This window comes from Centroberyx gerrardi, chromosome 19, assembly GCF_048128805.1.
Source record: "Centroberyx gerrardi isolate f3 chromosome 19, fCenGer3.hap1.cur.20231027, whole genome shotgun sequence".
In the NCBI taxonomy this organism is placed as follows: Eukaryota; Metazoa; Chordata; class Actinopteri; order Beryciformes; family Berycidae; genus Centroberyx; species Centroberyx gerrardi.
In genome coordinates, this window is record NC_136015.1 from 14,247,191 (window position 1) to 14,271,279 (window position 24,089).

General features: G+C 45.6%; 1 protein-coding gene across 1 annotated transcript in view; it reads right to left on the reverse strand.

Moving 5' to 3' along the window:
• Positions 1–492: 492 nt before the first annotated feature.
• jarid2b (jumonji and AT-rich interaction domain containing 2b) overlaps positions 493–24,089 on the reverse strand; it is a 121,322-nt gene continuing 97,725 nt past the window's right edge. The window contains exons 6-19 of the mRNA XM_078290153.1: positions 23,369–23,616; positions 15,474–16,929; positions 12,966–13,513; positions 9,337–9,429; positions 8,831–8,949; positions 8,319–8,389; positions 7,733–7,847; positions 7,221–7,326; positions 6,419–6,601; positions 5,223–5,353; positions 4,433–4,619; positions 3,521–3,628; positions 3,137–3,212; positions 493–3,052 (exon numbers count right to left, since the gene is read on the reverse strand). Of these exons, the coding sequence (XP_078146279.1) occupies positions 2,892–3,052; positions 3,137–3,212; positions 3,521–3,628; positions 4,433–4,619; positions 5,223–5,353; positions 6,419–6,601; positions 7,221–7,326; positions 7,733–7,847; positions 8,319–8,389; positions 8,831–8,949; positions 9,337–9,429; positions 12,966–13,513; positions 15,474–16,929; positions 23,369–23,616 (3,602 nt within the window). The 3' untranslated portion in view covers positions 493–2,891. The remainder of the gene's footprint in view (positions 3,053–3,136; positions 3,213–3,520; positions 3,629–4,432; positions 4,620–5,222; positions 5,354–6,418; positions 6,602–7,220; positions 7,327–7,732; positions 7,848–8,318; positions 8,390–8,830; positions 8,950–9,336; positions 9,430–12,965; positions 13,514–15,473; positions 16,930–23,368; positions 23,617–24,089) is intronic.

A 24,089-nucleotide genomic window follows, 5' to 3' on the forward strand; every position in this document is an offset into this window, starting at 1 on the left:
AAAAAGCAATAGCAGTGTTATGCTGAAGGTAAATGGCACTTTAAGTTTGGTTGTGGGGCCCGGAGGAAATAAGGCTGAGAATGGATGTGGTGGTAATAGCCAATGATGATGCCTGACAGTTTAATTAACTGAGGTTATGAAGAGCTACAGGGCCTTCAACAGTTTGCAGGTATGTGGCATATGAAGTGATGTTATGTTGACAAGCTGCATTTTAAATGAACATAAAAGCACTTCTGGTTGGTAATGCTAATGATAACTATGGAACTCTATTACAATATTATGGTAAGTAGTAAGTACCTGTAGCCTATGGACCATCAACCCTCACTGTGGGATGTCATGACATCTGTATCCATATTACAACGTTCCAGTGGTTAAGATATGAAGACAAGATCTGGATTTTGATCTTGTTAAAACCATTTCCTCATAATCATAATAGTCAAAATAATGCACACAAAGAGACACACAAGCGGGTTGGAAAGAAATGACAGTGAATTGTCGGTAAGTTTTTATTAAACCTTAAGTACAAACTGCAAAAGTAAAAAACTGTCAATATAACCAACATGAGACTCTCTTTCCGAGTGGAGGGAAAGGCCGAGATGCGGCACTAATAAATTAAGTCGCCAGAGACCCCACTGTGAGCAAGTAGTTTATACTGTAGAAAATGGAAGAAACAAACAAACGAACAAAAAAAAGAACTGCAAAACAAAGAAACAAAAAATCCCGTCAGAATAAAATATATTGTAAGGCCATAAAAACTTGACAACCACTTTTTTTTTATATGTTGAAAACACCCGACTTGGTATTTCATTAAATAGTCCTAAAACAGTTCAGTCTTCTGCGAGGGACGACAACCAACAAACTGGATTATAGGATTTTTCCTTGACAGTCACCACTGGCAAGCTCAGTGCAACATGAGTAGCTACTACATTTTTGTTGAATTTTCAGTAATGAAAATGTAAAAACCCATTTTTTTTTTGTGAACATATCTTTTTTTCCCTTTTCTTTAAAAAAGTAAAGCTAAACAAACAAAACTAGGTTGGGGGAGGGGGGGGGGGGTCGGTTGCTACTCCATATCTTCTTTCTTAGTGATATAAGCAGCACTTAAAATTTTTATACACGTTTACCAGAGCAACCCTGTAAGCATCAAACTCACACGGATGAAGAAAGGGTAATGTAAGGCTTTTTCTTCATCAAGCACTCCCCTCTGGAACTTTTTCTCTCTTCTCTATTCCTTCCTTCCTTCCTTCCTTCCTTCCTTCCTTAACCCCAGAAAAAGGCTCAAGTATTTAAAGAAATTTACAGGATTATGTACAAAAAAAGTTGATGTTTTGTTTGTGTCGGACTTTTTCCTCTCTCTAAAAATCACTCATAATACATCTGGAAAAGGGAAAAAAAATGCAAAAGCCAAAAAACAGAGGACAGTAAAAGGAAAAAAAAAAAAAAAAAACTTGGATTTTTCATATTTCACATTTTACACTCTTTGACTAGTGGCTCTACTTGAGATAGCACATCAGATCAAAAAAAAGTCAAAAAACACAAAATAATAATAATAATATAATATAATAATTAATGTTTACTGGTACAGATGAAACAAGAGGACTGGAAGAATGGAATGTTAACACGATTGCACATCTAGAACCAGAAAAGCCTGAAAGCCTTTCCGCCCTGTGGGACGGGGGTGCGTGAGCTGGCCGTCAGCCGATAGCAGGCGCTAACCCCCAGATTTTTCTTTTTGTATTGTTATACAGTAATTATAACCAACAGCACCAAAAAAATGGATCTCCTCGCTAAGTATCAGGCACAGTTTTCACTTGCTAGCGAAGGAGGGATCCCTCCATACTACCAGGAAGTGAGGCGAGCGGTGACCCGTCGGAGGTCAAGCAGCTGTAGCTCTGCCCCCTCTCTCACATCCACCGACGAAAAGAAACGTCCACAATGACAAAATAAAATACACAGAAGACTTCTCGCAAAAAACCTAGCAAAAACAAAGCTAAAAGTCAAAATAGAACTTGGAAAAAAAACAAAAAACAAAGCCAACCAACAATAAACCAACATCGTCTGTCTTTCAAGTTTTTACCTCGCGGCGCCAACCCCCTATTTTTTTTTTTTTAAACTCGCAGGAGCTGCATCAAGACAGAGTACAATGAATAAAAAAAAGAACTCCTCATCCTCGATCCAAGGACAGAGAGAAACTTTGGGTAACTACTTGGTGTCATTTCAATTTTAGAGAAAACCGGGAACCAAAAAAAAAAAAAAAAAAAAAATAGAAGACCGCCTTGTCGTTCGTCCCATGTTCACAGTTGAGTGACGCGTGATGAGGAGGGATGGGGGGGTGGGGGGGTGCAGTCTAGGGGGCGAGAGGAGGGATGGAAGAAACAGGCAACAAATGTGACCTATTTCAGTAGGGTGGGGGCAGGGGGTTGGGGGGGGTTAAGGGTACAACAGGGCCCATCAAGTCTACCTGTGAACTTTACACTTAATGCTTGTAATGGACGACTTCAGGGGGAGGGAAAGAAAAATTCTAAAATCATCTGAAAATAAAACCAAATTCTTCTTTCACACTAGTGCAAAAAAGACATCTTGCTTTTCATTTTTTTTTTTTTCCGTTTGCTTTTTTTTTTAAGAAACAAGCTTGTCATACTAAGGGGGGAGGTGAATAAGGTGAAATAGAATTTTTTTTGGAGGGGGGCGAGGGGGAGTGAGTGAGGTCAGGTGAGGGGGGGGAGGGGTTTAAAAGCTCAAAAACGATAGATTTTAAATATGGGGTGGTGGTGGTAGTGGGGGGAGTTGATAGTGATTCTGGTGAACTGAAAAGAACGAGGGGGGTTGGAGGGGCGGGGCAGGGGTACGGGGGAGGGGGTGGGGGGTGGGGGGGGTGCGAAGGCGTCCCCTCAGGACACGGCGGCGGCCTTGGGTATGTGGCTGGAGGACAGGCGGGCCAGGGAAACCTCCACGGTGGCGCGCTTGCGGGGCCCGCGCTTGGCCGGCGATGCTTTGACGGGGCTGGGGCAGAGGTCCGCCGCCCCTCCTCCCCCTCCCCCTCCTCCTCCTCCTCCTCCTCCTCCTCCACCTCCTCCACCTCCTCCGCCTCCTCCCCCTCCTCCTCCCCCTACTGCTCCTCCTCCTCCCCCTCCGCCTCCTCCTCCTCCTCCTCCTCCGCTCTTCACTATGGCCCGGCCGCACACCTGGTTCACCAAACTGTTGATTTGCTCCTGATTGGCGGGGGAACAGAGAGACGAGACAAAGACAGAAAGTGTGTAAAAATTAGACCATTTTTAAAATACTTTTAAAAAATGCATCCCCCTCCACCCTTTATAATCATATATTTTCTTCACCTATAAATTATACACATACAGTAGGAAATATGACTTCAATACTGTAAATGTAGGAACAAATCCAAAGTCTTGCTCAACAACTTGACTCCTAAAGCTGTGATAACTCCAGCTGATGTCTCCCCCATCTGGAGGGAGAGGGAATAGGATCACACTATAAATAAACAAGCAGAACAGCAGCAGCCTACCTCATCGTATCGGTACATCATCTTGAGGCCTCTGCAGGACTTGTGCTTCTCCACATAGCGCAGGGCACACTCCAGACAGAAGACCACGTTGTCAGTCTCCTGGACCACCTGAAGAGACAGAGACGGGGATCTTAGATACCAGACGCTCAAACTATTCTCTCGTTATTGAGACAGAGCCACTACACCATCTCACCTACACTACACCTTTGTAACTGCAAGACTGACTGCCTGAATACCAAATGGTTTTCTCTCGGTTAGCCCGGTAAACTTTCCGTTGTTACAAGCATTTCTATCTCTTCCACTCCTTAGATGCCAGTGGTAAGTTAGTGTGTATGAAGAGGTTTGCTCAAAAATGGAATAGCCACCACAATGGATATCACTCAATATAATCTATACAATATAATAGCAGTACTTTCAAAATATTGAACAATGAAGAGCAATTAACTTCTTCTCCCAAAATGTAGTGGGGTCAGTGTGTACATTAGCAGGTATGTTCGTGTTAGTGGGCATGTTAGTTAGTAGGTAGGTTAGTCTTATTAAGTATATTATTAGTATGTGTGTTAGTGTTATTATTATGCATGTTAGTAGGTGTGTTAGTATATACGTTTGGTAGTGTTAGTATGTAGGACATATTCCAAAATAATGTCTACCATTTGAAAAACTGACAGCTACTCTTAAACAATGATTGATGACTTCATGTATAATTGGAAATTAAACAAATTAAGTATTAAGTAATGCTTTTTGAGAGATAGTAGATAATGGACAATAAGTCCTTGGTTGACAAAATGAGACAGATTGGATCTATATTTTAGAGACATTCTATGATGCAATTAAGATAACACATTTTGGAAAAGACCTCTTCATATCTTAAAACCATAGCGTGTTCACTCATGTGATTCCCGCTCCCCTCACCATGGACAGGTAGCAGAGATGCTGGCAGGTCTGGCAGCGTCTCTCTGAGGACTCCAGTGCCAGCCACTTGCCGCGGGGCTTCTTGCGTCCCTCAACGGGCCCCAGGCTGCCGTCATGGGTGCCGTAGCGGGCCGAGGAGAGCAGGCCCGCCTTGTACAGTTCCTGCCGCTGGCGCATCTCTATGTTCCTGTTGGACGGGAATAACGTTCATCAAGTTAGGGATGGAAAAACTTTGCTGCTATTGAGGAACCTTTTGTGATGAGAAAGACAACGGTAACAAAGATGCATACTGTTCCATACACCATGGGACAGTAAATATGAATATACAATACATGCACACTTAACACATTCCATTACTTGATCAGGCAGCAAATCATTCTAGTGAAATAATGAGCACATGGAAGAGGCAGTGCTATATTTTACAAGATGTCCTCCTCATGTTCCCATAGTGACCAGTACATTTTAGGATTTTAGCGTGAGCACTTGTATACTTTCATCATCATAAGGTGGATTTGCTCACACCCAGTTTCTTTGGATCAGCACAGTAAATGAGTTGATTCAACCTGCAAATGCACTAAAACAGAGCAGCAACCAATGCACTTGGGCCTTTGAAGACCAAACTGTCTTTTAAGGTACAGATCTTTGATCATGCTGCTATAGCAACAGTAGAGGGGATACCTAAGCACTGGACACCCCCCCAACTGCTGCTCTCTGGTAGACTTTTGATGTGTGTGTGTGTGTATGTATGTCTGTTTAGTCTGTGTGTGTGTGTCCACTGCCCCCCTCCTACCTGAGGTCTTTGAGTAGGGCGGAGATGGTGGTGAGGAGAAGGCCGTTGTCCCTCTTGGACTCGGCTGTGGCGATCTGGTACAGTAGCTTCTCCATGGAGAAGGGCTTGGCTATACGACGGCATTTCAGGTCCTGTACGCAAAATCACAACACAAAATTACAAAATGCTTCTCATTTAATTACTAACAGATTGCATTTCTAAATCGCATATGGAAAATATTTTTGTTGTTTTAAGATAATACAGCGAAAATAATAAAATAAATATACATATTTTCCAAACATGACTGATTTATGAAATCAGTTTTGCCCCAGCATGTCAGAATCTTTCAATGCTTTACATGCATCCAATTATTTGTAATTATACAAGGGGTAGTTTCAGGCAAGCGATCTGACTGGCTAAAGATACATTCCAGCCGCACTGATAATTGGAGTGGAAGTGGAAAATTGAAATTTGTTGCTAGGTAACCAGGGACTCTTAACACAAGGATCAATCTTTCTTGTCTTCTCCTGTTTTTTAACTTTTCAGGCAGTGCACTGGAATACATTGTATAAAAGTCATATTACCCATGAGGGCAATCTTCACTGTGATTACGGGTGCTTTGGTATCGCCAAAGGTATATTTACTTCCATCACAATCATACCCATAATGACAATAAAGAACATTGTTTCTGGTATTATTGCTATAATGCGGTCCAATGGTCCAAAGGTTTAGGCTCACGATCACAAAAATTCCACATACATCCCCAGGGAGATTTATAACCGCAATTATTTTTTTGAAATTCAATACTATGGCTAATTGGAGAATTGAGCTCCATGTTCTTGATTCATTTATCCATTCCACTATCTAGGAGGTTCTTTCAGAAAACAGTTTATAAATCAGAGCTTTAACTCCAAGTGTCCACTGGGGGCCAGCAGTGAGACACAGCAAAGCAGGAGCAAGATGAGAGACAGCAAAACAGCTGTAGAGTAAAATCCACAATACACAGGCAACATTTTCATTCTAGAGCAATTAGGATAGCAATGGCCACCAGTATTTTTTCCAAAATATTTTATTCCATACAGCACTTTTTTTATCGACATATATTTTGTGCCAGTAATAAATTCTTAGTGATGCTTCTGATAACGCTGCCCATCTCCATTGCCTGTGTATCAGTGTGGCCCTTGCACCCCTCTGCCCACCCTGGTTCATATGCTGACCTTTGAGGCCTGGTAGCCCAGGTTCATCCAGTGCGGCGTGGCGAAGTGCACCGTCTCTGACACGCTGTAGCCACAGCACACCTTGGAGACGAAGGCACCGGGGAAGCAGACCACAAACTGGCCGCTCCGCTGGACCGTACGGTGAACCTTGATGCCCTCGCGGCACAGCACCTCCGGAGAGATCTGGAGGACCGAGGAGGAGGAGGAGGAGAGAGAGGGCGAGAATGTGTGATCTTTCTGGTATCCTATAAATAGGGATGCACCGATAGTGATACTTTTACCAGACATTTAACACACAGAGAAGGATGTTAGCTCTGTCTAACCAAGAAAAATGAATTAATACATCTCAATTGCTTTTGTCCAGTGATTCCGAAACTGCTGGTCTAAGTATATATAGTTCAGGAAAAGTAATGGATGGGATCACAACACTGCATTGGCCGATATTTAATATAATCTTAGTACTCCATATGAGCAGTGAAAAAGTGGTATTGATGCATCCCCTCCTAGAAGAAGTATCCTGTTCCCACTCTGCAGGAAGTTATAAGTAATATATAAACAACACCATATGACACCATTGTTATTTTCTCAAAGATATCCATCAACACAATAGCCCGTTTGCTTTTATGAGTAATCAATACATGAAAAAAAAAGACTGCAGAAATGCAGGTGAACATAGACATTCAGTCAGAGAGGTTGGCAAAAAGATGGACAAAGATAGACAACATGGCAGACAGAAATATAACAAAATTTGCACACACACACACACACACACACAGACAAGCAAACACAAGAACACACTGACCATGATGTTCTTCTCCAACATCTCTAGTCCTGGGGTGCCATTGGCCTGAAGCAGTGTATGGACCACCTTGTCCAGCTTAGCCTTCTCCTCAGCAGGGACAGAATACCTTGGGGAGACACACACGCACACAGAGACATAAACACACACAGACAGAATCAGGACTTGCATCATCTCTATGTAGGCCTGTGTGTGTGTGTGTGTTGCTGCATCCCCTAAAGTAAAGGGTTCAGCTGTGGTCAAAGCTCAAATCCTTTAGGCAATGCGCAAATGCTGACTCTCCCTCCCTTTTTCCCCTCAACCTCTTGACAAGAAGACCTAGTGAAATAAATGTCCTTAGGGAGGGGGCAATGCACTCATTTGTTTTTCCCAGCCTGTTCAGTTGGCTAGTCAAATAGCTAGTTTTACATGCATGTGCGTGGATTTGGGTGAGAATTTTCAACATGACTTTGTACTGGTGATGGATGCCAGTGATGAGGATGAGGAGAGAGCCCAATGGGAGAGTGAGTACTTACCAAATGCAATCAGCACCAGTGTGTAAGTAATCGATATATGGAAGGCGGTTTTGGTCTCGAGACCAGCATGAGGTAGAAAAGACCATGCCGATGTTTAGCCAGGGAATGGTCACCCCTGGGGAGAGAGGAGGGTTTGAAGAGAGAGAGAGAAACAAGAACACTGATCAAAACCAATTGCAGACCACACACAAGGAACAATGGCAAAGCAGCCGAGGAGATGTGGCTAACGAGGAACAGCGCTTTCCAAACAGCTTCAACTTTTTTTAGGATTCTTTTTTTTGGCAAGGCAAGGATGCCCTTCAACTTGATTTTTTATTTCAGATTATATTTTGGCAAGGCAAAGATTCCCTTCAACTTGATTTTATGGATCATTCTACACAACAGCACAATCAACAGATCCTAAATTCTCCAAATACTCATACAAGTTAACTCCTGCAGAGAAATGGAAAAAGATACTGTATGAGCCATTTGTTCCTCACTCTGTCTTTCTTTGGGTTTTATATTGAGCTCCTACAGCCTCTATTTATCCTTTATTTATCCTAAATTGCCTTTAGAGATGTACTGGCAGGTTCGCAGGTGTCCTTACCAGGCACAGCACCCAGATGCCTCAGAATGGATCCAGAGTTATTGGGGAGGACAGTGAGGTTCCATCCATGTCTGAGGAAAAGAGCAGAAGAGGACAGGATCATTTTTACATGTTTTTAGGAATGCTAAGATGAGCGTAAAGAAGAGTTTCGGCAGATTTAAACAAACTGATATTCTGTCCCAAAGCTTATTCAAAATATCAGGTGCCCATGGTAACACATTAGTTATACTGTCAAATATGTTTTTAAATGCACAGTGTTCTATTGTAGGCCATTGGCACCTCCAAAGCAGTGATTGGGGGTTAAGTGCCTTGCTCATGGGAACCTCCATGGTAGTTGGTGAGGGAGGGAAGAGAGTTTCCCTGCCCAGATTCCCTATCCAGGGATTTGAACCAGTGACCTTCAGGTAACAAGTCTGCTATGGAAAACTTCAACATCTGCAGACTTGCACACAGGCGGAGTATTTTGGTGAAAATGTACTGTGAATGTGGTGTGAGGACAGTGGGGTACTTACTTAGAAAATGGCTCTGACTTTCCCGTGGGGAAACCACTCCCATGTGTACTGGTGTCCACCTTCCCATAATGCACTGCCACGTGGCAGTCCCTCTGCTCCACAATCCTCCAGTACTCTTGCTGCAAGAGAAGAAAAAAGGAAAGCCTATCAGAGGAAGAATGCGTGAAAACAGCATACCAGGGTACCGGAAACAGATTTCCATGTGCATCACAGCCCATTATGTCAGCCTGTGTTAACTAAACAAAGGCTGCATCTCTGACCTGTGAGAAAAATGAATAACTCCCATTTTAGTGATTTTCTTGTATCAATGGTTTACATGGTACTTTGGTCAAAAAAAATCTGTCTTTTTAAAATCCCCAAAAGTGTGCGTTTTGGAGGAACAATGTTTTCATTTTAGAAATAAAAGATATCTAATGTCATTTCTGAGACAAGCAACTAGAACCTAAAGTAAACACAGGTCAGTGCGGTTTACACTGAGTAGAAGTTGTTGGTGTTAGCGCGCTCACCTCAACGTCAGCGGCCCCGGGCTCCTTGTTAAAGCACATGGTCATGGTGTTCCGGGCTATCCTGAAGAAGTTGGTCAAAGACACCGATTTCCCCTGCAACACAAAGACATCAAACACAACATCGCATGAGTCAGAGTGCCATGGGAGTCTCAGGAAAAACAACAAACACATCCCCGCCTCCGGGTCAGCGAAAGCATATTTAGTTTTATAGTCTTTGGTTATGGTGAAAAAATATAGGGAGGGTACACAGAGGATGGAACGTCATTGAAAAATATTGCTGGACTTTGGTTGAACCGCGCCTGCACAAGCGCCTCCGTCTCAGCATATGTTGGTATATGTTATGTGTCAAAGAGTCAGCGAGCATATGGTCGTGTGAATGCGTGTACGTGCATGAGCGAGTGCGTCAGCAAGTGTATGTGTGTGTTAGCGTGCGTCTCCATACCGCTCCACCTCTGTGCCTCCTCTATAAGTCCCTGATACAATTCCCCTGGACTTGACCCCTTCCTCCTAGAGAGAAGCTTTGAAGGTGGCCATAAATCTGCCCGCTCCGGGGCTAGAGATGCTAGGACCCCGCTGAAAGATGGCCTCGCCGATTCTTCATCTTCACAGCAACCGGGGTTATTGTATGCATAGAGCTGCACGTACTAGTCATCTGATAGTATTAGCATGGTAAAGTGCAAACATTAGATTTTTTATTGCATAGTTCTTACTTGTTAAGTGTCCTCAGGTGTTTTCAGAAGGTGCTTAGAGAAAGTTGCTGCTGACGTTATTACTTTTATTATTATTAGAAAAGCCTACAGTGTAGTTGTAATAGTATTACAGTGTGGTAGAAACCCAGTAAGCACTGACAAGAAGTTTTTGCGGTCAATCGGTAGCAGCAGTTATCCAACCCTTTCCTGATGTAATTAGACCTAATTATATCCTTGACATGCACTTTGTTCCCCTGAAAGAAAATGTGAAATAAAAGCTCCTCTTGGGGGCAACCCGGTGGTGAAAAATGCATACAGATCTGAGCTGTGGAGAGAAATGATGGGTCATATTTAGACAAGCCTGTCCTGTCAGTACTGTGACAGCCATTCACATGCCATTGCCTTGAATAGTCCCTCTATAATTTCAATGTCTATGAACTGTACTGGGTCAAGTCTGTTGACAATATCTCAGTTCTTCAGAGGGAGTCTGGTATAGGGGGATTTAGTTACCAAAGGAACAGGGGGGGGAAAAAATCAAATGGGATCCAGATCCGAGATGACTGGGGTATAGTGTGTGTGTGTGGTGTGTGTTAAGTATCTGTGTGTGTAAGTGTGTGTGTGTATGTGTGTGTGCGGGCATGCCACCACAGAAACAAAGTTATCTTAATTAAAGACGTATGTATGACACAGTGCATCACATAATCACAAAAATAATTACTCTATCACCCCATACAAGGATACACGCTATTGTGGCATGAAACAGATACGGTGTGTGTGTATGCTAGCGTGCATGCACACAAGCTAATTTGGGTTTAACCTCTCTGCGAATTCATATTGTTGTGATTGTACAGTATGAAAGTATACAGTTTTTGTGCATGTGTGTTCACATGAGAGAACTTGACCTCTCTGAGTTCATAGTGTGGTGTATGTGTGTGCCTGTGTGGATTTGTGCACGTATGCAACTCGCTGCTTGCCTTTGCATGCGTTTGCCTGTGTGTTTGGGAGGGGGGAGAGGGCTTGGCAAGGGGGCTGGTCATGGGGGGAGTGAGCTGGAGAGAAAGAGAGGATTGGGGAAAATGGCTGAGAGCAAGGGCATGGGCTGATGGAGAGAAGACAGGGGAGAGAGCTGGGGACAAGAGAGGGGAGACTGAGGGAGAGGGAGAGGGCTGGATTAAGGGAGACGACTGGGGGGAGAGAGCTGGGGTGGGGGTGGGGGGGTGACTGAGGAGAGGGTTGGGATAGGGGTGAGGGGAAGGGCTGGTTTGGGGGCTGCCTATGGGTCCCTTTCACAGCGCTGAGCACTGACCTACATTTGAGCCAGCCAGAATCAACACAGCTGCCAGTGGGCTGGGGAGGTGGGAATATACCTAATGTGCATGTGCTCACACACACACGCACAAACACACACAAACACACACACTCAGGACCTCTGACTACCTTGCCACACACAGCTGCACACAAATAGGGGTAAGGAGAACTCTGGTTATTTTCAACCTGGGCCTTATTTTCCTAGGTTTTGCCATCATGACTTGATTGTGATTCCAACACTTACTTCACTGTAGAGCTTTACATAGCTCCACTTCAAGTAAGTGACGGAATTTTTAACACAATCAATCGTCATGATGGCAAAAACTAGGAAAATAAGGTTGACAATAACCAGAATTATCCTTTAAACATAACCACAACAGCTGCAAGGTACAAAGACAATTGCACTTCTTCCTGTCATGAACTACTGTCCCTCACCCTCACACCAAATACTACTGGCCTCTGCAATGCACATTACAACGTTCCAAGTGTTGCTGTACATAACCAATTGTACAAACCTGAATTATATTTGATTGCACAAACCACAAACTAGAGCAGTTAACAGCATGATCTCAAGGAAATTGAATAATCATTATGACAGCCATTAACATCTTTATAATTCACACCACAGCAGCGTTCTCCCAAATAGGAAAGCAATCATAATGTGCTATAACCCCACAGCTTAGTTCCCTCTAAAGATAAAGTGCATCTTTTATCACTTGAGAAGTGGCACAGTGATATCGACACACTCAAGTGTGAGTAGTGATACTATGAAAGGTGAAGATCCTTTACACCTCTTGGGTGATATTAGTCTTGACTCTGACTACAGGGAGCTGGCAGACATCTGTGTGAGCAACGATGAGTCTTTTGTAGACCGCTCAGGCACTGACACAAAGCTATAAGTCTAAATCACATTGATATTTGTCATATAAACAAGACAATGTGCACAACATTTGTGATTTTAGTTAATAGGCATCATAAACACCTTGTTAGAATAGCAAAACAAAACCTGATAATGGATGCCAACAGAATAATAAGCAATAATAAGACTCAAATAATGATTGTTGCCTCTTGATACCACATATTGCATGTGTGCACATACAGTAAAATTTTGAGATGTGGAATGACATCTGTGTATTTTTAGTTTAGAGTGAGGTTTTCAATTCTCTTTATGTAAAGACTAAGTTGTATGTGTCGTGCAGTCATAGTGAAAGACAGTAGAGGTTGTGTGCTTCCCAGGTGATGTGTATATATATATACTGTATATACACGTATATACACATATATATATATATATATATATATATATATATATATATATATATATATATATATATATATATATATATATATATATATATATATACACACATATATATATATATATATACACATATATATATATACACACACATATATATACATATATATATATATATATATATATACATATATATATACACACACACACATACACTGTATATATATATATATTTTTTTTTTTTTTTTGTTTTTTTGGTTTACAGTGGTTTACCCTGCACCAGCTGGCACCCAGGAGAGAAGCACTGCTGTGAACGGGGTATCTTCAGTTTTTTATATATATATATATATACCAAAGGTCATCTTCATCCTCACCTTGTAAATACACTTGTGCTGGTCACTGAGAACGCCCCTGTTCTCCTCTTCCTCCTCCTCCTCTTCCCCGTGCTGCCTGTCCTCCTTGCCTTGTTTTTCCTGAGCGAAGAGCCGGCGCCGGCCCGCTTTGACCTGAGCCTCCAGCTCCTTCAGACGGTGGTACACTCCGTTGGTACGGTGGTTCCCTGCCGTCCCTCCCACTACCCCGCCCGCCAGCCCGTTCTTGGGCTCGTAGCGCGGCAGCGCCAGCGCGCTGGGCGCCGAGGAGTCCGAGTGGCCCTCCAGCGGGCCCCGGCGCAACTCCAGGTTCTTTTTCTCCTGCAGCACCTCGGCCTGCAGCCGGAGGCGCTCCTCCGTGCTGAGCGAGTCGTAGGAGAGCAGGTACTGCAGGTAGGCCTCCTGCAGCTTGGCCAGCCGATCCTGCGCCGACTTGGGGATACGCAGGAGATCGGCCAGCTTGGTCCACTTCTTCAGGTCCATCACCTGCTGCATGCCACCCATGTCGTTGATGAGCTGGAAGAAACGTGCCAGGTCCACCTCGCAGCCGCCTGCATGGAGTGGAAGGACAAAGGAGAGGCAGACCAAGAGTGAGCTTAGTGTTGTGGAGTATTTACCTGGTTTAATATAAAAATTGCAAAAGATACATAGTTCCCATTTGGATGATATCCAAAAGTCATAATTTATTTGAGACAGATCCCTTCCTCTTTAAAACAGATATATAAAGCACTTTATAAAACCATCAGCGGAGCAGGATTCTCCTGTATTAATGGCATTCATTGCCATGTGCACACAGTTCAGTTGCCTTTTTTTCATGTTTTAACCGGCACAAGCGGATGTTTGGGTCCTTCAGGTTGTGACAAAACATAAAAGGTATCAGATCAAGAGGGTTGCCATCTTCAAGCATATGCTCCATAAGCAAACTGTGCCAACTCCTCCATCCCAGTTCATTTGACTTGGAATGACCAATTAAACTATTACTTTTCAGAATTATCTGAACCCCTAATCGTGCCAAACACAGACACTAATTAATGTTCATGCAGAATTGATTTTCTGGGCCCACTGGGGAAGTGGTTTGGAACCGGTGTGTCCTGGCTGGCTGAAGTCGCTCCGCTGTGGGTCACTGGCTGCCAGGTTAATAATCCCTCTGGCTAACAGCAATGTCCACCCCACACAAACTGAGCTCGCACTGGGATAATCCAGAAAAAAATATTTCAGCTGTGCACAAAAGCTAGAAACACATGAAGGTGCTAACGTGAGTACATACACACAACACACACCAGCTCAAAACCATTTCAATGCAACACACACTCACACAAACACAAATCCCAACACACACACACACACACACACGCATGCACACGTACGTACATGTGTGTATACATGCACGCACACAAAACACACATACGGTCTCTCTGTCTGAACTGAGGCTGTTTAAATGCTCATAAAGTGCTGACGTCGTCGTGAGAAATGGAAGGTGACAGGGCAATCTGGGGGAAATATTGTTTGCCTGGCCCGTCGGGCCCCTCACCGAGTCGCTCCACATTGTTATTGGCATCTATAAACGGGGAGATAAAATCGGGTGGAATGCCACTGAACCTTTCAGAGCACCGCTGATACCCGTGGAGATAGCAATCTTGGAGCTGTTTGCTAACTGGCTGCTTTTGTCATGGCTTTATATAGCTTGGCAAAGACAGAGTGACAAAATGCAATTAAATACAGGAGGATACCGAGAGGGTAAACAATAGGCTCTTTTGTAAATGTAAATGGAAAGGAGAGAGAGGGAGTAAGTGAATTACTGCTAACTCCAGCTCCAAGCTGAAAATACCAATTTGCTTATGACCTATATTCTTCTGATCTATGTAACAGTATTTCTTTTTATCAATTTCTCATCTTTAATCTAAAAGATATAATACTCGTTTAAATTACATTAGATGACATATCTTCTATGTAATTTCCCTTGCGTTGAGTTCAGTGTCAGCACCATTTCACCAGGCCAGGCTCAATATATAAATGTTCTTGAGTCAAAATTAATCAGACAAGAGCAAAACAGCATCACTGGGGCAAGAAAACAAAAAACGAAACAAAACAATAAGGCATTATCACAGAGAAAGGCAGTTAAGACCAGATCATTTACACCTATACATTTTTCGCATGCCCAGACGGGTGCCTTAGGTTTCACAGTGTGGACTTGAGATATCATACTTCAACTCATTTGTCATAACTGTCATCTCTTGCTTTGCCTGGAAAACAACTAAAGCTTTGAAAGAGAGACAACCACAAGTTTAGAGAGGGTCAGAGACGAGGGACTAGTTTGGAGTTGCTGGGTTTTATATGAGTCTGCACCAGGGCTCAATTCACTCCTATAAAATCAATAGTTCTGGTCCTCAGTGGAAATGTGCAGGACGAATCTTGTGACTTATTGTTTAATTCAATTCAGGAAGTTCTGTGGACTGAATTGCCTTGTGTGCAATGTGTTCATGTGTTTGAGTGTGTGTTTGGCTCACTTACCGATGACAGGGGGCTCATCCATGCTAATGCCCTGAGATTTGAGGTGCTTGCGGATGCAGGCCAGCCGCTGCACGTTGGGGCCCCAGCGCCGGCCCAGCTTGTGAACCCGCTGCACCTGTGTGACGAAGCGCATCTCCTCGCTCAGCTTGCACTCTGGCCGCCAGTCGGCCGGCGGCACCACGCAGCACATGCCGGTCACCTCGGCCCGTTCCCTCACCGCGTCCAGGTACACCAGGGGGTCCTGGAACTCACGTGGCGCCGGCTGGAAGACGGGGACCTCGCCCAGCGCCGGCCAGCCCTCAGGCCTGCTCCGCTGGCGCTCCCGCTCCTTGTCCTGCTCACGCTCCTGCTGGCGCGCCATCTCCTTCTCACGCTCCCACTCCTTGTCGCGGTCGCCGGGCCGCAGCGCTGCTGGTTTGAGCTGTCCGGGGGTGGAGGAGGAAGTTGGCGGGGAGGAGGTGGTGGAGGAGGAGGCAGAGGTTTGCTGGGGGTCTGAGGTAGTGCTGGCGCGACTGGGGTTCTGTGGGAGATTCTGGCCCGATGACGGGGAGGAAGAGGAGGAGCTCCGACTATGAGACCTGCTCTGCTGCTGCTGTGCTTGTCGAATCAACATCAGCTTGCCGGCCGACGCCCGCTTGGGTCGCTGGTTCACCGGCTCCATGTTGGTTGCTGGTGTAGGAGGCGGGGTTTGTTGAGGAGGCAGAGGAGAGGGAGAAGGTGGAAGTTGGGCAACAGGTGGAGAGGGGGGAGGAGGGGGTGTTTCTGACACATGTCCATTAGCAAGTGGAGTAGTGGGGGTGGCGGTTTGGGTGGCAGCTTTCTCCTGATTGGCCGCCTTCTTGCTGCGTGTCTCCAGAGGTGCGGGCTGAAGCTTGGCCTTCTTGGCCTCAGTGACAGAGGGCTTGGCCTTCTGCTCACCGCCTCCTGTCCCCACGGAGTTGAGCACTACCTCCAGACGCCTCTTGGAGTTACGCAGCCCCTCTCGGCCGGGACACTCCCCCTGGCCCTGTCTCTGGCCGTCCCCCTTGGCCAGGGTGCTGTGCCGCTGCCCATTCAGCCTGCCGTTGAGGCGGGCACCGGCACCCACCTTGTGCAGCCCGTTGGATAGTAGCACCTGTTTGCGGGTTTTTGCATTGCTGTGGTGGGCTGGCGCCGCTGCTTTTCCTGAGTTGGCCAGCCCATTGCTGGCTGCTGGCTGGCTGTGCTGATTGTGATTGTTCGCTGACGACGGTGCCGTGGCGGCGTTGCTGTTGTTGTGTTTGTTGCTGCTGCTGAGTTTGGTTTTCTTGCCCAGTTCTCTCTGTTTGGCTTTGGTGTAGGTGACGTGGCCCTTGGACACGGTGGCTGTGTACTTCTTCACAGTTTTGGACGGCAGTCGGAAGTTCGGAAGGCTCTTTTTGGCACCGCTGGCAGCATGCGCCGAGCCCGCCCGCGTCAGTCCATTCACTTTAGAGACCTGAGATGGACAGAGAAAGATAAGGAGATGAGAGAAGTTAGATAAATATTGTGAAGGCTATTATTACATTGCTCAGGATAAGTCATGCATAGGAAATAATGGGGGGAAGGAAGGAAAACAGGAATCTGGGAGTGGTGTCTGTTGATAAAAGCCTGAATCCCTGAAAGAAACCCCAAAAACTCCCTGATTATTGTAGGTTAGGTCACATGCATCTGAAAGTTAAAAATACTGTGGCTGCATATGTAACACAAAGCACAAATTTTCCAAACTGCATTCACACACTTTAATATTCCACACGAAAAAAGTACACCAAGATACATGCAGGCATGTGGGCAGGCACACACACACACACACACCCTCCACAATGAAGAAGCCAAACATTCACATGCTGGCTCTGCAGTAAAACATTTGGTAGGTTGGACCAAAGCTATTTGTGGAAACCTGCGCTATTCATTAAAGAACCAATCAACTATCTAGATTACTATACTTTCATATGCAGTATGCCTTTGTAAACTGCAACTCAGACTGCTCTCAGCACAAAGGCAGAGATTCAGAAAAGGATATATGCAAACCAAAACCAAAAACCACTACATCCCGAGATAAACAACAGTGGCGAAGGAGTGAAAAAAAAAAAACATGATGGCAGACACGAGAAGGAGAGAAGGGATGGCTCCATGGTTTCTGCTAGCAGATGGCTGGACGGTATGAGGTAGGACTATGGGGTTATGGGGCTAGAATCAAATCCCATCCGGGCACATAAAAACAGCCTTTTATTTGTTATGGGTTTCCTTAAGCTCTTTAATTCGCTCTTCATGCCATGAATAAAAGGCCTGCGTGTGTGTGTGTGTTTATGTATGTGTGTGAGAGACAGAGAGACAGACCGAGAGAGAGAGAAAGGGAGCGAGAGAGTGCAAGTATGTGTGTGTGTGTGTGTGTGTCTAGTCTTTGAGGCCCCCAGCTGTAGATCAGAGGCTTGGTACAGTGGTGTCTGGTTCCATGGCTGGCTGGCTGGCTACAGCTGTGTTTGGGCCTATAATCTATTACACCAGTGGTAGAAACATGGACAGTCTCTCTCTTTCCCAATCCAAAGAGCTTTACTGCCAGGTTAAAATCACCTTGTGTATCTGTCTCTGCCTCTCTATTTCTCTGTCTGTCTGTCTTTCTGTCTGCCTGCCTCTCTCTGCAATTCAATACACTTTACTGCCATGACAGGGACAAAGACCAGTGTCGCCACAGCATTGAAATTAATTTAATCTTTTCTGTCGCGCTCTCGGCCTCCCGCTCCCTCTCTCCTCTCTTTCTCCGTCTCTTTCCTCCCCTTCGCCTTCATTCACTGGCTTCTCTTTCTCCCTCTCCTCTTCCTTCCTCCTCCGTCTGCCTTTCTAAGAATATCAACTTTTCGCTGTCTCTTTCTCTGCCTCCTCATCGCTGTGTTGTTTTCATGGCCCACTTTTAGCGCTGCCAGGAGTCTCTCATTCCCTCCCTCCCTCCCTCCTATTCCCTCCCTCCCTCCTATTCCCTCAATGTCTGTGAAGTGACATTGAGCCTAGTATTAAAAAAAGGAGTAGGTAAAACTAGGCTTCATGGAATTACAGCGACTGGTGTGTATGTAATTGAACTCAATAGTGTGTCTGGAGATCTTGTGACCTTACCGATGGGTGTTTGGTTGCTGCCGGCTGAATGGGTTGAGCTGGAGGGCATGTTGCTCTAGTTGTATGGACATAAAGGGCCTATTGCATCCTATTCTATATGGTTCTATTTTATTCTGACCACATTCTCAAACAGAGCAAATATACTTTTTGTGATGGGGGAAACTGAACCACATCACATCACCCCTCAGAGACTTCTATACTGCTGCCATTTTAGGAGCAGATGCTTGCCACAAACAAATGCATGCTGTCTAGAAAAATGAAAAGAAAAATAGTAGGGATAGATTTTTTTTCTACAGTTTATACTTCCTGAGTTTTTTCCTAAGCTCCATGACTTAAAAAAAAAAGTGCTCTTTGGAAAAAAGTCACCATTGAACCGTGCTCTAATATTTACTGTAAACATTTGATAGAACAGGGGAACTTTTTAGGAAGGCTACATAGCCATACATGAACACCCTATAGTCACTTTTAGCTCCTCTCTGTCCGTCTGTCTCTCTCTCTGTCCAGACCAGCTGGAAGTGACCCGTAGAAGGAGGGAAGGAAGGAAGGTGGGAGGGAGGGAGGGAGGGAGGGAGGGAGGAAGGGATGGAGTTATCAATCACGGCCGGGGCGCCGCAGGAGGGAGGTGACAGCCGGCCCATTGACAGGTTTGCCTTTGAAGGGCTCTCGTGTCACACATGTGTATGTGCGTGTGTGTGTGTGGGTGTACGTATGTGTGTGTGTGTGTGTGTTGTATTGTGTTCGTCTCAGGTGGCGGGGGGCCGACACAAAGACCAGGCCATTAAAAGATAAGGGGGGAGTGAAACCTAACCCTGCCTCCATCAATCGTCTGCCCCCACCCCCCCCCACCCCACCCCAACTCCTCCTGACAATGGAAAAACACAGGGTGATGGAGGGAGAGAGGGAGGGAAGAAGGGGGACGAAGGCAGAGAGAGGGAAGGGGTGAATGGGAGACGGAAAGAGAGAACGCAGCAACTCAGAACGGACTGATGGATGAATGAAGGCTGGGCAGGTACAATCGCCAAAAAAGCTGACTATTGCCAATTGCTCTCATGTAATGTGTTACCAAACGTTTAATCAACCAGACAATTCATTACCAATCCAATGTGCACATCTCACTGAATTCAAACTGACTTATTTCTGTAGTTCTATGACCCACAGAAACGGATGAATCTCAATGTGTGTGCAAGTTTCTTTACTACTACACTGATGCTATACAATACAAATACACACACACACAAAACAAATGTTAATTGGCCAAAAGTGAAGGCGGGGCTAAAATGGACGTCAAGTGTAAACTTGATAAACTAGCATTTGGCCGGACAGCTGCTATATTTGTCCAGCCACAGTTTGCTGACAAAGCAGTGTTATCTGGGAGACGCGCTGTTATGACCGCTTTCTGCCACAAGAGGGCTCAGCGGACCGGCTCTCCTCAGGGGGGCTCTGCAAGTCTCTCTCTCTTTCTCTCTTTAATTGTTTGTCTATTGGAAAAGGAAAGGGGAGGGTGGGGAGGAGAGGAGAGAAGAGGAGAGGGCAGGAGAAAGAGGCAAAAAGGACAGAGAGAGTCAGGGAGAGAGAGAGAGAGAGAGAGAGACAGAGAGAAAGAGAAGCAAAAAGGGTGGATGGAAGATGGCGAGACAGTGATGAGAGGAGAGGAGAAAATGAGAGGCAGAGTGAAAAAGAAAGAGAGGTAAAGAGGCAGGTGAAGCAGGCCTTGTTCAGACACTGACCTATAGGGAGAGTAGGAAGGCTGGATCCAGAGAAAGAGAGAGAGAGAGAGAAAGAAAGAAAGAGAGAAAGAAAGAAAGAGGAGAGGTGAGCAGCAGAATATGGACGTTCACTCCAGATAATAGCCCCTGGCAGAGAGAATTCAAACAGAAATGAAAAGGACGATGAACAGAACAAGGAAGAAAATGAAGCCAAAAGGGAAAAAAACAGAACACACACACACACACACACACACACACACACACACACAGGCAGCCAGAGCCTTTTCTGGAGTGGATTTCGGTCGCACGTGAGCGGGGAAGGAGAGGGAGGGGAGGGAGAGGGAGGTGGGCCTAGATGACATCATGTGTTGCTATAGCCCAGCTGGGGCCTGGCAGGAAGATTTTAAACAGGCAACATCTGCAGCAGCAGGCAGCCCAGAGAAGAGAAAACGGAGAGAGAGAAGGAGAGAGAGGAGACGAGAAGACAGAGAAGAGGAGAAGAGAGAGAGAGAGAGCGAGAGAGAGAGAGAGAGAGAGAGAGAGACAGCCGGAGGATAGAAGAAAGTTTAACCCTTGCACAGCCATGATGGCTGATAAGAGGAGAGAGGGAAGAGGGCTGCACATGTGTAACATGCAAACGTAAATAGACAGACAGACACTGAACAAATGTGTAAGCTGAATGTACAGCATTATTCTATTCCTCAAAAACATTATTAAGATGTGTCTAAAATAACACTTACACACACACAAACACAAGCAGTCTTAACCACAGATGGTCACATTATTGTACAACCAGCCTCCTTCCCTTTCTGCTGTCTTATTAGGGTGCGATGCGACGCGGCCCTGGGCAGGTTGACTTTTAAGCAGTAGAGACGCAGTAGAGAAAGGTCACCACCACAGTCTGGCACTAATAACACGCGCAGCGCAAAACCCTACACACAGTCTGACGGGGGGAGATGTGGAATAGCTGTATTCGTTTGCAGGGTCGATGCCGGTGAAGTGGCTTGTCACACACACAGAGAGAGAGAGAGAGATTAGGAGACTCTCAGTGAGCATTTAATGCTTATTGGTTTGTCAACTATGACAAATCTTTTACATTTTTTAAGTGGCTTGAGGGAGGAGAGGCGAGGAAGAGCGATCGAGAGTGAAAAGGACAAAAAAACTAAACAAGAAAGTGTTGAGCCCTTTTCAAATGATGCTGAGTCGGCTAAATGACTGTATACCCCACCTGCGCTTGCTGCCGTACGCTCTGCTGGCATCTCCACATTTGTTATTCAATTAAAATGAACAGAATCATATTGTTTTATAAAAAGGTCCTGTTACGGCACATGTATTTGGTTGATATAAGCCTCTATTAAATTAAGGAGAACTGAATCATGGGGAATTGAATTATGATAATGACTTCACCCTTCAGTTTTACACACACAACCCCTGGTTCGTTTTACGGCTACGTAATCACTTAACCTTTTATATGGCTTAGCCTGTATTTTCACAGTTGGTCGTGTGTATGAGTGAGTGTGTGGGTGTGCGTGTGTGTTCTGAACACACACGGTTAACACACATACTGTTCATGCTAATCGGGGGAGAGCGAGAAAAAAAAAAAAAAAAGCACTAATCCTTCCAAATGATTGGAGCCATGTTGTCAAGGGCAAGATCTGTCTGTTCGGCACAGGAGCAGAGACAGAAAGAGAGAGAGAGGGAGAGAGAGCAATAGAGACAGAGAGGGAGAAAGAGAGAGAGGGAGATTGGAGCGAAAAGAGAAAATGAGTGAAAGGGACCGAGAGAGCGCATGAGACAGAAAGAGAGAAAGGTGGGGTGAGGGTGGAGAGAGAAAACAAGGATACACGGTATGAGAGGAATCAAAAGAATCAAGCAGAGTGCCAACAGCAAATTGAAAAGAGAGAGAGAGTGAGTGCAGAGGGAGAGCCGTAGAACAAAGGCTAGTAAGCGAGTGAGGCTGAAGTTTGTCTTGGCAGGCAGTCGCTCTCATTGAGATTCATTGTGGGTTTTATTAGACGGTTCTGGCCACTTAAAAACCTGAAGCGCATGCCCAGGTCCGCATCAGCAGCACCAGATTACTACGACAACAACAACAACGCTGGATCGAGGCTGGCCTTGGACAGAAAGAGAAAGACAGGAGAGGAAACGAAAAAAAGGAGAGAGCAAGAGAGTATGAGAGAGAGACAGAGCGAGAAAGAGGCAGATTATGAGAGACAGAAACACAGAGACGCAGACAAAGAAAGACAGCACAGAGCCTCCCCAAACATTGCTTTTGATTAGCTAATGTAATTGTCAGATTGCTAGTTTTCCGAGTTGAGCCAACTCTACCCCTCCCTCTCTCCCTTCCTCTTCCTCCTGCTCTTCTTCTTTCACTTTATGGGGTTCCTTGAAACCCGCTGAGTGCCGTGGAGAGGGAGGCAGGCTTTCACAGCCCCTAGCCAGCGCTACTAAATATAGCTGCAGCCGCGGCAGGCCAAAACACAATCATTACTCTCCCAGAGACAATGGATGGAGGAGAGGAGTCGGGAGAGGAGAGGAGAAGAGGGGAAGGGAGGAGAAGGGAGGAGAGAAAACAAGAGGAGTGGAGAGGGGAGGAGGAGGTGTAAGAGCAGAGAGGAGAGGCAAAGAGATGGAAGAAGGGGAGAGGGGAGAGGGGCGAAGAGGAGAGAGTCGAGGAGAGAGAGAAGAGTAGTCAGGAGAAAACACAGAGGGGAAGATGAAAAGGGGACACAGCAGATGGAGAATAGAGAAGAGAAGAGGGAAGAGAGGGAAGGATTTCAGAGGGATAAAACAGCTAAACAAGCCTGCTGCACCCCCAGCCTGTTAATATAGAATATTCCAGAATATCTCCGGTTACAGTTCGGCTAATGCAAACCACTTACCTGCCATTCATCTTTCCCTATAGGGGGATACTTTCCCTGCGTGCTGCTGTCACATTCCTCAAGCTCCCCCGGGTCTCCAGGGGGGAAAATGATGGAAATACTTTCATCCTTTCCTCCTTTCGTTTCTTGCGGTTTTTCAACATCTTATGGCTCTTTCATCTGACAGAAAGTTCAGTGCACTGTAATGGGCGGGCCGTACCTGCTTGCGTAGCTCCTCGGCAGCTCTCCTGGGTGGCAGCCCGTTGGCGGCCGCGCCCCGGCTGCTGGCCATGGCCTGCTGCTCTCTGGCGTGCTCCCGCGCCTCCGCCCGCTCGCTGCGCTCCCTCAGGAGGGGCGGAGGTGGAGGCGGAGGAGGTGGCAGTGGCGGGGCGGGCGTCTCCCTGCCGTGGGTCCCCGCCTTGGGCCGCGGGCTCTCCCTGGTCCCTGCTTTACCGTGGCCGTTGAACACTGCAGGGGAACGGAGAGAGAGAGAGAGAGAGAGAAAGGAGTCAGGCCAGTTTGTTGCGATTCTTAATTAGGTATAAACTGACAAGCTAACTGGCTTCAGTTTATCTGTTCTACTAGTCTACAAATCAACCAAGTCTTCATTGGGAGGATAATTTTTAGGCCCTAATCAGGCTAAATGTAGGTCTTGAAAATCGACCTTGTGTTTCTTCTCAGTGGTAGGTCTCCACTAGGAGTGCTGCTGCTGCAGGACAGTCCTTAGCAGTAAAGCTAAGGGCTAAGTGCGTGCATAACTGACCAATTGGCTCATCTTTTTGTAAGACAACTGCCAGCAACTAGCGCACTGTGTGCTGTCCAAGATATTTTTATTTTTTACAGCCTCTGTAACCTACTGTAACCTCCTGGTGTGTGGCCTTACACAGATATTTTTTTCTGCACATGACACAGCTATAAATTAAGCTACTGCAAAGAAAGCA